Here is an 11,498-nt window from a genome sequence, read left to right as displayed (position 1 = left end):
TCCTTCTCCGTCTCTTCAAATCCAGATTTAAACCTGTCGTAATTCGTTGTCTCACCAGACTTAAACGGACGCTCACCCAAAACTTTAGCGAGATCATCCTGATGCAAAACTTCCTTCTCTAGCAAGAGCTCAGCGATCTGAGCCACTTGCTCTTTGTGTTCCTCGATCAGCTCAACAGTTCGCTTGTAAGCTTTGCCAACCCATTCTCGGACCTCTTCGTCTATCATTGCACCGGTTCTGTTGCTGTACGGTTTTGAGAACTCGTCTTCCCGTTGCGGGAACGAAAGCAATCCAATCTTGTCGCTGAATCCGTACACGGCCACTTGCGCGTATGTCATCTTGGTCACCTTCTCAAGATCGTTCTGAGCCCCCGTCGATATTCTTCCTATCAATAACTGAAATCAAGACCCACCAAAAAACAGGATTCACAGCTTGAAAAACATATTACAGAAGCTTTATGACCTGAAACGGTAATGAGAGTTCTTGACTGCTATACCAGGATATCAAAAAGAGAGTTTTAAGCTTTGCTTATTGCTTTGCGTATGACTTTTTGCAATAAAGAGAGCATTTTGGGACATATCCCTATATTTGATCCTTCACTCATAACACTTTCAGTTTCACAACCAAAAGGAGGAGTTGGACGTTGATAGATTTACCTGTTCAGCTGCCCTGCCACCGAGAGTCATGCAAGTCATGTCGAAGAGTTGTTCTTTGGTCATGAGCAAGTTTTCATTTGGAACGTACTGGGCAAACCCGAGTGCTGCTGTGCCACGAGGAACAATAGTCACTTTCAGTAATGGTTCAGCATGTTCCAGGAACCACCCAGCAACAGCGTGGCCAGATTCATGATATGCAACTGTACGCCTTTCCAGTTTGCTTATTACCTGTGGCCATGAAACCACCCAAAACGATTATAGGAACAATCAGGTTTCCATTGGGAAAAACAAGATGCAATCTTTAGCTGATAGTGATACTTCACCAATTTGTTGGGTTTCAAATTTGAGATCTATCCTAGACTCCTATCGAGGAGGCTCCAATATAACCGAAAATGAACCGAAAATGAAGTATCAGATATAAACAGTAGAACTTTGTTGAGAAGGCGAAAGCACATACCCGGTTTTTCTTCTCCAGACCTCCAATAACACGATCGATTGCAGAGTCAAAGTGCGCCATAGTAACTGTTGCTCCTTCATGTCTGGCAGCAATAAGAGCAGCCTCATTACAGACATTCGCAATGTCGGCTCCAGCAAATCCGGGAGTGAGAGCTGCAAGCCTCTGCGAGTAATATGAGGGCTCGTGATCGAGTTTGATCTTCTTCAGGTATATCTGGAATATCTGGTCACGGCCTTTAATATCAGGTTTATCTATGGTTATCTGACGATCAAACCGGCCAGGCCGTAATAAAGCTTTATCAAGAATATCTGGCCTGTTAGTTCCAGCAAGGACGACAACTCCAGCGGTAGTACCAAATCCATCCATTTCAACTAGCAGCTGATTAAGTGTGCTTTCACGCTCATCATTTCCACCTGAGAAACCTCCACGTCCTCTCGCACGGCCAATTGCATCGATCTCATCAATAAATATAATGCTAGGTGCACATTGTCTAGCCTCTTGAAACAAGTTTCTCACTCTGGAAGGTCCAACACCAACAAACATTTCCATGAAATCTGAACCAGATATAGACAGAAACGGCACAGCTGATTCCCCTGCAGTAGCTTTTGCTAGAAGGGTCTTTCCAGTCCCTGGTGGGCCAACTAAAAGCGCACCTTTTGGAATTTTAGCTCCCAACTCTTCATACTTCTTTGGGTTTTGAAGGAAATGCACAAATTCCATAATTTCTTGTTTAGCCTCCTCGCATCCCGCAACATCTTTAAAATATATCTGGCAAAAACCAAAAAAGTATCAATTGTAAATTCCAATAGCATCATGAATGGGAAATGAGGGTGGTAATTCCATTCTGATTGAAATGCTAACCTTATTCTTGGAATTTTTATCTGCTCTAGTTATTTGAGCTTTCCCTATATTGAAAATTCCACGGCCACCCTTCCCACCAGGTCCGCCTACACCTCCCAGTCCATCTTGCATCCGTCTTGCCCCGAAAACTAGCGTACCTAAGAGAAGTAAAGTCGGTGCAAACCTCAACAGTTCCTGGTACCATATCATTTCAGAGACGTAGGTGACAGGAACAAAGTCATGCGAATTGACGCCTATCGCTTCTTGGGCCTCCTCGAGTTTCTCCTCAAATGATTCAACACTACCAATATTAAAGTAGTACTTATACTGACCACTACGTCCTTTAGCAGGAACTCCATTACCAGGACCTTGAACAACTTCTTCAGTTTGGGTTTTTGGTGAACTCCTCACATATACTTTCGCAACTGACTTATTAGAAACATATATGTGATCCACTAGACCAGGTTCAAGAAGCTTGTTTTTGAACTCCTGGAAACTAATCTGAACCAACAGATATACACGGATAATTAGTTAATATATCTCATGTCCATATCTGCAATTACATAGATAGCATAATATAGATAAATAGATCCAGAATAAACAAAGTTTAGTTAAACATGCTTGCCTGTTGCTGGTCTCGGGAACCAAGCGAGAAAGTAGAAAGGATAAAAGCAATGGCCATCAGAGGAATTAACATATTTTGGAATTCTATCGTGAACATGTCCCCAACATTTTCATTTTCGGTTTTTTTCGAACCCTCTGCATTGCAACAAACACATATCGAATTACTAAAAGCTTCAAACAGAAAATTTCAAAATAGTTTCATGACAACCTACATATTTCCTCCATACTATATATGTAATTCAAAACATTAGTACACTGATGAATTCTCAATAGCACAACTGCGAGTACCGTAGGTAATTTGGTCAGCAAAGTTATAACCTATCAATAACCTTGCTGGTCAAACATCTTCACTTAGTAAAGCCTACAATTTTCTGATAATATGATTCCCCAAGCTCCCCAATAGTCTAATTTATTTTGCATATCACAAAACGGAGTCGAAATCCAAAGTTAATAAGGGAATGTCACACGAACCTTCACCTCTGGATTCGGATTTCTGCTCATTCTTGGGTGCTTGCTTTCTATCTTTTGGATAGTAGTTCTCGAAATCTGCACAAAAAAAGCCATTCATGAGAATCCAAAAACAAAAAGGGCACCAATTTATCACTCATATTGATATGAACAAACTAATTTGATTCCGTATGAAAATTAAGGGTTTTGAATGCATACTCTTCTTCTTTGGGGTTTGGCTAGAAAAGAACCGACGCAATCTAGGGTTAGCGAAAACGCGGCTTAAATCACCACCAGCATCAAGCCCCTTGCGAGCAGCTAAAGAAGCAAAGTGCCGCCTCAGAAACCCTAATCCACCGCTTACCTGATTAGCCGCCGCCTCTAGATTCGGCGGCGCTCGAAGCCTCCCTTCGCTTAAAATCGCCGATCTCACACCACCTCCGTACACCAATCCCTAATTTCACCAGGATTTTTTTTTATAAAAAAAAAAAAAAAAAAAATAGGAATTTAAAAACACACAAGATTAACAACAAGCATCTGGGGAAAAGTATCACATTCAAACGAACCTTGGAACGAGAGGAACGAGCGATGGAGGAACCGAGCTTGGAGAATATCATTGTCGAAGAATCAAGACGAAGAAAACTGAGATCGCATAATAGATAGAGAAACCGAAATCGGAGATTTTAATTCAAAACCCCAACGGAGAAAGATAGCAGCTTTCGATTTCAGATAGAGCAAAAAGGAGTGAAATTTACAGAAGTGATGAAGATGCGCTGCGGCAATTGAAAGAAACCAAAGAACCCAGAACGAAAAAATTGTGATTTTATTATTGTGGTTTGTTGTTGACAGAGCAATTTTATGTGACAACTTTGAGCTGCTTGGGTACCACGACATCAACGCGTTCCAGACTCCAACATATGTTTATTTCAACCGGTTTGGTCTCTAACCCAACCGGTTCTTGGCTTTCCAAATCTCCCTAAGCGTCGTGGTTCGGTATTTGAGTGGTAAACTTAGGGCCCTTGTTGAGATAAATGGGCCTGGTTTCCAAGTAAACCCACATTATAAACGAGTGTGTGTGTATGTATGTGTGGCAACTTGTTACTACCTGAACATACTTACGCTTTAGCACGTGGCAGTACGTTACTCCACGTGTCAGTTTCTACACCGCAAGCATTTAGCAACTTCCAGAACAAGCTACGCGCACTTCCAAAACTAGCTAGCTTGTGTAATAAAGAAGCAATCGCCATTGACTTGAGACGCTTAATTAGGAAAGATAGCGAGAGAAAAATGGATAACTACGACGGAGACACGGTGACCGTTGAGGACGACTACAACATGGGATGCACAACGCCGACACGTGATGACTGCCGGATACCAGCATATCCACCGTGTCCGCCTCCGGTGAGAAGGAAGAGGTCGGTACACTTTGGGAAAAGGAAGGAACCGCCGAAGAACGGATACTTTCAGCCGCCGGATCTAGACTTGTTCTTCTCGGTGGTGGCAGCCTCTAAACGACAACCTAGCTGCGCTTAGATTGCGAATCATCTTTTGACTTAGTATTATTATAATTATATGCTAGCTATATATCGTCCCGTTCCTGGTTTGATTTTGTAAATAGGCGCGGGTTTGATTAAATGTTATGTATGCGTATTATGCACCACGTCATAGAAGCATAGGCTTGACGATTCACATTAAGTGGTTCAGCTTCTTTTTTTTTTTTTTTTTTTTTTTNTTTGTGTGGTGTATAGTGATGTAGGATACGCAAAACAATGTTTCTATGAACTTCTTGTTATTGCTATTGCTATATAAGTATTTGCCTTTTTTGGTATTTTTTTCCCCTTGTTAAAGTATGAAGTATACACGGTGTTTGTATTATTATCTGTAGTTACAGACGCATCTCGAATTTTTATAAACCTTTTTCGGATAAATTGGAAGCGATGTCCTATGTGGTTGTATGGCACAAGTTGCACAACGTAAGAGGGAATGAATATTTCGAGTCTTGCTGCTTTAATGTTGTATACAGTATTAATCTAGTCCAAGGGCCATGACTAATTCAAGATGATGTTAATAACGATGAGAATATGCTTGGACCACCAAGATCAGAGGATCACGGATCTTTCGTTACCTCTATATCTCGATTCTTTCTTACTTTGATCCGTACGTGTGTAGAAATCAGGGTGACAAAAACATTAAAAACCCTTCTAAGTTCAAAATTCTATCTGAACCGTGTGGGTTTTTGGAGTCTCTAACCAGTTTTAATTCAGGTTGTTTTAGTTTAGCTATTAGAATCTGCAATTTTACATAGGTTGAGTTATTTATTTAGAAATTTAATCCAACTTATTTACTGAAAAATCTTTTAAAAACCGGTTCCCGTCAATCGTCATGGCGGGCGAGGAGTGCGACGGTACATAATTCAATAATATTCAGTGATTGAATTGGGGTAAAAACATTTTGATGAACTTCGGGTGTTATAATATTTTCCATTATCAAACCTGAAAGAAATCTCACCTTTAAACTTTCTTGTTGTCCTTTTTAAAAATAAAGTTCATTAGTTCAACCCTTTAACACTGTAAACTTTGATTTCCTCCCCCCCCCTCTGTTTCATTTAATAGATTTTTAGGTTAAATAAAAGCAACAAAAAAAAATAGAAACCATAAATGTTTATTACACTACATATAATATTTACATATTATATAAAATTAATAAAAATTATTTTAAGCAATAGAAAAATACTACTGAATATAAATAGTCATAAATATATTGAGTCAGAGGAATAGCCGGCGAAGTATTAAATTTCCCGAACAAAGCTAAAAACAAAACAAAAACAAATACTACTAACCAGTCAACCACACACAGCTAGCAGGTACTGAACCAGTTAAACCCCGAACTAATCAAAACCAAGAGGACCTGCAAGCTTTGGAAAGTTACAAAATTTAAGGGTTATGAATCTTATGATTGTTTTAACTTCTTCTTTTTTTTGTCTGAAAAAGGGTTTATGATTGTTTAATTTGAGAGAATATAAAAAGAAGAAAAATTAAACAGCATCTGATCGCACATGTTATCATCATAAAAGCTTATAAACACGAAAATCTAGTTTCACATTATAATCCGAAGATGAAACAATGTGTAGTGCATAAATCATGATTATCTGATTTCTGATTTAACATGGTTAAGATCACTTAATATGGGTATATAAATCTTAATATTTGTTTCGTTTTCTTATTTAACATTTTTTTTTTTTGCTAACTTCTTACTAAACAGATTTTCTGTAACACAACATCGTATACTGTACGTTTGTGACTTTGAAGGACGAACAAACATGAACGTTCACCAATTGAGAAATGGTAGAAGGACGTACAACGCAATGCTAATATATAGTACTAATATACTGTGATTAGTGGAGTGAGTTAATTTCGAGAAAGCCAGACTTTTTTTTTGAAAACAGAAGTGAGAAAAAAACATGTGGAATATTATTAGACCAAAGCTGTCTACTCTTGGTCCCGATTTCAAAATTATTTATCGTAAGGAACACTTTACCCCCGTCCCTCTCTGCTCCTTTCTCTCCAAACACTCCCCAAATGATACACTTACACACAATTTTTTTTTTTTTAATGTTTTCAGTTTTTGAAAACTTGTATAATTGTAGACCACTGATTCATTATATATAATTCGAGAGACAAGTCCGCGCCTAGATTTTAGACGTTTCTAGACAAATTACAAACCATGTCTCTTATTTTAACATCAACGCACTGTACCAACGATAGATAATTGTGTTGTAGAATTTTCCATTTAGAAGAAAGTTCAACTTCGTCTAATTAAAAGATGTCATTTGGAAGTAGTTTTATTCAAAGTACAGTGGAATGAATACTTGAGTCTCCTTCTCTAGTCGATCGATAATAATATTTTTTTTCATTTGGACTCGTACATATATATAGCCGTCGGCATGAAAAAAAAAAAATCTTGCATTTTTGTGGAAGCTTTACTCTTAAACCAACCAATTTTAGAAATAGTGTTCCTCTACAAATTTTATTGTGGTTCCTGTCCCACTGTCAGTTTTATTTATAAGTACAATTTATTGTGTTCTCTCTCTCTCTTTCATGTGACAGATGATTTATATTAACAACGCCTTAAAACGTAATTCTATGTGCTAATGTGCATATCAAATATCAATATGCGATGATACCCACGTCTTACAGAAGGTAATCAAATTAAGATATAAAAAATAGAATACTGGTAAACAAATATTCATAAATACAAATGGACTGCAATATTGTACTATAAAAAAGAAAGATTAATTAAGAACGAAACCTAATTAAAAGCTTTATTGAAAACTTAAAACTCAAAAAGATATATAGAACGTTGTTAAGAATATACCAAAATAAACATGAAAATGCTTCGCTGTCTGTCATAATTTTTTTTGTTTTATACAACTACGTTCAACTTTTGTTTTGTTTTTCCTAGTACTATGATTTTGTACAATCATGACTGCTTTGAAAAAGTTTAATTAGGTGTAAAATTTTGTGCAGGAGTTCCACAAGTTAACTTAATCCAAATTTGTTATATAAAAAAAAAAAATACTAGTAGTTGCACATTACCCGAATTATACGATTTAATTTAACTAATTCAATATTTCAGCTCATTCTTAGTTATATATTGGAAGCACTGACTATATATTAGACATAAGCAAGAGACACTATCCCTCTCTTTGCTTCCATTTCTCTCTCTCCCTCTTTCTAGATCACTATCTTTCCTTCTAAGCTCAATCACCACAAACTCACAATCAAACGAAAAGTAAAAAAAAAAACAAAGAGCCCTTCATCAGAGTCGTCAGAAGCTCTCTTTTCTATTTCCATAACTCTTCTGCAAACACACAGAGTCACAGAGACATGGACGAGAAGTGGAAGCTGTCGAAAAAAGATGCATTAGCTGCGTCGTGTTCATCTTCTTCAACTTCATCTAAATCCAAGTTCTCTAGAAGCTACTCAACGAGTGCCTCCTCCTCAAAAGCTCCTGCATTCGTACGGAGCTCATCCACCAAATGCTCAGTCCCTTCTTCTTCTTCTTCGTCTTCAATGTCCAGAAGCTCTTCGAAAAAAGAGAAAGGGTCATCTTCCATAACTCAAAAGTACAGTAGCTTGGCCAAAGAACAGAAGGGAAGGTTTTACATCATGAGAAGGTGTGTGGCTATGCTTGTCTGTTGGCATAAACATGATTCCTAGGTAGATAGATAGATCTCACGCATTTTTTTTTTTAAATGATTAGATCAGTTTGATTCTCTACTACTCTAAGTTGCTGCAAGTTTCCGTACATTGTAAGAAGAGATTCTTTTTTTGATAATATATTACTATTAATTTTGATAAGACAGAGTCATCATGTCTACAGAGAGAGGTATAAATAATTAAAAGTGTGTCGTCTGATGAAGGAAAATTGAAAACATCGAACGTTTTTTTTTTTTTTTAAAGTGAAACTATATGCCACAATCTGGAGGGTCGATGTGTCGAGACGTACAATTATTTTGTTAGGATTAAATCGAATAGTCACTTTCAATGTCTGGCAAATAAAATGATGAAATAAAATTTAATACTAATAACAACCAATGATAATTTATTTGGTCAAAGATCTGAGGTTTCTTTTGTTTTTGGTCAACAGATCTGAGTGTTTTTCACATAGTCTTTTTTTTTTTTGGTTTCTACTAATTTATTTGTTGTCGTCGCATGGCTTTTGCAACGTTTTATGCTATTTTTATAGCCGTGATTAGACTTCATAACCATATCTTAATGGGGGCCTAGTTAATGTCATGGATTTACTTACAATTATGAAGATGATGATGATAATATGGTCAATAAAGTTGCATGATGCTGTTTTGATTATATCACCTGCCTAGTGCCTACACCAGAAATATTGGAATTGTAACTTCTTTTTCAATTTCTTATTATTATAGTATATATATAGGCTAACTGGATTCTGTACAGCTAAAACCCATTTAGAATAGAAATATCCCATAAAAACAGAATAATTTCTTAAAAAGGTTACAGAAATCTTTTTAATTTGAGAGAGATATGACGTTGTATATATTTAGTGTACTACCTATTTTCATTTATTCATTATTTATCTTATGGCAGTATTAATTTTTCTTACTTTTTTTTCTTGTCTCTTTGATATATATAGAAGGAAGATTCCCTCTTCTACCTAACTTAAATTTACTATAAATAAAGCCAGAAATATTAAAATAATCAAAAATATCAAAGAAAATTAGAAGTATAAGATAGAATTACTATACTATGCATTAGAATGTACGTACTTGGACACTGTTCCGTGTTAGTGACATGAAATGAAATTAATCTTCTTGTATTAGAGAGCGGGGAAAAAAAAAAGAAAAAAAATCGAGATATTGAAGAATCCAATGGAAAGTTATGAACCACTCGATCTTTGTCTCTTTTTGACTCTGACGATAATGTCATGATCATAAGAATTTTGGATTGTAATCAGAAAATAAGTGATCACGTTACAGATTTATTTCAACAGCCCTTTTCAATTATTGCAAAAGAAAATAAAAATTAACCGTACGGAGAAACTCTTAACAGGAAAAAACAATTATACAAAAGGCAAAGAAAAAAGAAAAAAAATGAAAGAAAGAAAGAAAGAAAGAAACTCAGACTTCTCAGGTGGGAAACCAAACACAAAAGTACAAGAGAAAAAAAGTGAACAGTGTCAGAAACATATTTTACACAGATTTTTTTTATTCAAAAAAAGAATGACGTGGTGTTGAGAGAGACGTTGGAATTTTTCAGAGTGAAAATCTGACGGTTGAAAGTGCTGAACCAAGTGGCTAAGTCTGAATCAGAATTATTTTGTGGCGACTGTTCGTTTTGATCGAGGGGAAACTAGCTAGTAGGCTAGTAGCAGGAGGCTTGAGCCATGACTTTTTTTTAGACGTTGAAACAGGTGATAAAATTTCACTTAGTCTTTAGCGGATACACAATATTAAATGTTTTACAAGTTTTTGTTTGTTTTACTTTTAAAATATAATATGATATATTTTGTCACTATTTATATTACACTCTTGTTCTATTTAGATATTAAAAAAATACTTTTATTTCGTAAGCTTTTAATTAAGACATTCTCTAAAAAAATTTGTTAGACATTTCTACTCACAGTTCAAGATCATTAAAAAAAATGGCAACGATTGTCTCAAAAGGTACTTAATAACCCAAAGTCTCAAAAGAAGAGTAAGGAAGATGGGAAACAAGGTGGGAGAACATGAATATTGGCATCAACTATGTATATGAGAAGAAAATTTCAAAACACAAATCTCAAATAACGTTTACACCTCTCTCTCATTTTACTCTCAAGCTAGAAGATGATGATACTTGGGTTTTTTATATTTATTAAATATAAATTTTCAGAAGACTACGGTTAATTTGGAAAAAATAATTTTAACTGATAGAATATTAATATCCATATTGTGCTGAATATTCTAATAGTGGTTAGAAAACATTTAAAGTTTTTGGTTAATTCTGTAAGTGGATTTATGGTTTTAATTTAATTATTAAAATACAATTATCGTGTAGGTGATGAGAAAAAAAACTTGTCGCGAAGAAAGCAAAATCTGGATCGTGGCGATGATGACACGTGTCTATGTTGCGATGTGATCTGATCCAAACCTATTTATATTCTTTCGCTGCTGTTCTGTCTTGACCGCTCCTCTCTCGATCTCTGATCTCTCTGTCTTCTCTCTCTTACGCTTCGTCGCCGATCTCTACCAGTCCCAGACTCCTCCGTCTTACCTCCTCCGCCGAACCCTAGGTGAGCCGTAACGAGCTCGGATTCCTTTTTATTTTGATTGTATTGCAATTGTCTTGGGCAATTCACCCTAAAATGTTGCCTTTATAAAATCAGAGTCTTGGAGAACGAATTTGGGGTTTTCGCCGGGATTAAATTAAGGAGATTGAAGGGGCCGAGAAGAGGATGGGTACAACTACGACAACGAGCGCTGTGTATATCCAAGTTATCGAGGATGTCGTCAACAAAGTCCGAGAGGAGTTTATTAACAACGGAGGTCCTGGGGAGAGTGTTCTCAGTGAGCTTCAAGGAGTAAGTTTTCAATCAGAGTTTTCTTCCTTCGCTGCTAAATGATTCAAATTTTTAATATCTTTAGTTAATTCGCCGATGTGGGTGGCTTGGATTTGATCCAATGCAACTAGGGTTTTTTGGGGAATTCATCTCTCTATTTTTTACTTGGTTTTTTGAATCCATAATTTATTTCTGGAGCTTAATTGGGACCTGTGTGTTTTTCTCCGAGTAGATTTGGGAGACGAAGATGATGCAAGCTGGAGTCTTGAACGGACCAATAGAGAGGTCATCGGCTCAGAAGCCAACTCCTGGAGGTCCACTGACTCATGATCTCAATGTTCCTTATGAAGGTACTGAGGAGTATGAGACTCCCACTGCTGAAATGCTCTTCCCTCCGGTAA

At 36.6% G+C, this 11,498-nt stretch overlaps 3 protein-coding genes across 5 annotated transcripts in view; 2 read left to right on the top strand and 1 right to left on the bottom strand.

The window, feature by feature from the left end:
* The window catches only part of LOC104765515 (ATP-dependent zinc metalloprotease FTSH 10, mitochondrial), a 6,168-nt gene extending 2,138 nt beyond the window's left edge, over positions 1 to 4,030 (bottom strand). Inside the window, exons 1-8 of one of the 3 annotated variants that reach the window (XM_019243336.1) lie at positions 3,591 to 4,030; positions 3,244 to 3,478; positions 3,055 to 3,123; positions 2,579 to 2,712; positions 1,975 to 2,454; positions 1,114 to 1,881; positions 657 to 884; positions 348 to 395 (exon numbers count right to left, since the gene is read on the bottom strand). In XM_019243336.1, the coding sequence (XP_019098881.1) occupies positions 348 to 395; positions 657 to 884; positions 1,114 to 1,881; positions 1,975 to 2,454; positions 2,579 to 2,712; positions 3,055 to 3,123; positions 3,244 to 3,478; positions 3,591 to 3,641 (2,013 nt within the window). In that variant the 5' untranslated portion in view covers positions 3,642 to 4,030. Of the gene's footprint in view, positions 1 to 347; positions 396 to 655; positions 885 to 1,113; positions 1,882 to 1,974; positions 2,455 to 2,578; positions 2,713 to 3,048; positions 3,124 to 3,243; positions 3,479 to 3,590 lie in introns of all 3 variants that reach the window. The other 2 variants (XM_010489239.2, XM_019243335.1) reach the window with 2 other exon arrangements.
* Positions 7,657 to 8,388, top strand: LOC104765495 (putative protein TPRXL). The gene has a single exon (XM_010489218.2). It carries the CDS (start codon positions 7,911 to 7,913, stop codon positions 8,241 to 8,243), a length of 333 nt encoding a protein of 110 aa, XP_010487520.1. The 5' UTR covers positions 7,657 to 7,910; the 3' UTR covers positions 8,244 to 8,388.
* The window catches only part of LOC104765480 (transcription initiation factor IIA large subunit-like), a 3,408-nt gene continuing 2,623 nt past the window's right edge, over positions 10,714 to 11,498 (top strand). The window contains exons 1-3 of the mRNA XM_010489202.2: positions 10,714 to 10,830; positions 10,924 to 11,118; positions 11,330 to 11,494. Coding sequence (XP_010487504.1) covers positions 10,993 to 11,118; positions 11,330 to 11,494 — 291 coding nt within the window. The 5' untranslated portion in view covers positions 10,714 to 10,830; positions 10,924 to 10,992. The remainder of the gene's footprint in view (positions 10,831 to 10,923; positions 11,119 to 11,329; positions 11,495 to 11,498) is intronic.

The sequence above is a fragment of the Camelina sativa genome, chromosome 3 (assembly GCF_000633955.1).
Source record: "Camelina sativa cultivar DH55 chromosome 3, Cs, whole genome shotgun sequence".
Classification (NCBI taxonomy): Eukaryota; Viridiplantae; Streptophyta; class Magnoliopsida; order Brassicales; family Brassicaceae; genus Camelina; species Camelina sativa.
Note: the sequence above shows the minus strand (reverse complement) of the source record. Positions and strands in the feature narration are given on the sequence as shown.

Excerpts from the sequence above, each read along its gene's own strand:
- LOC104765495 (XM_010489218.2), top strand. The coding sequence starts at position 7,911 with ATGGACGAGAAGTGGAAGCTGTCGAAAAAAGATGCATTAGCTGCGTCG.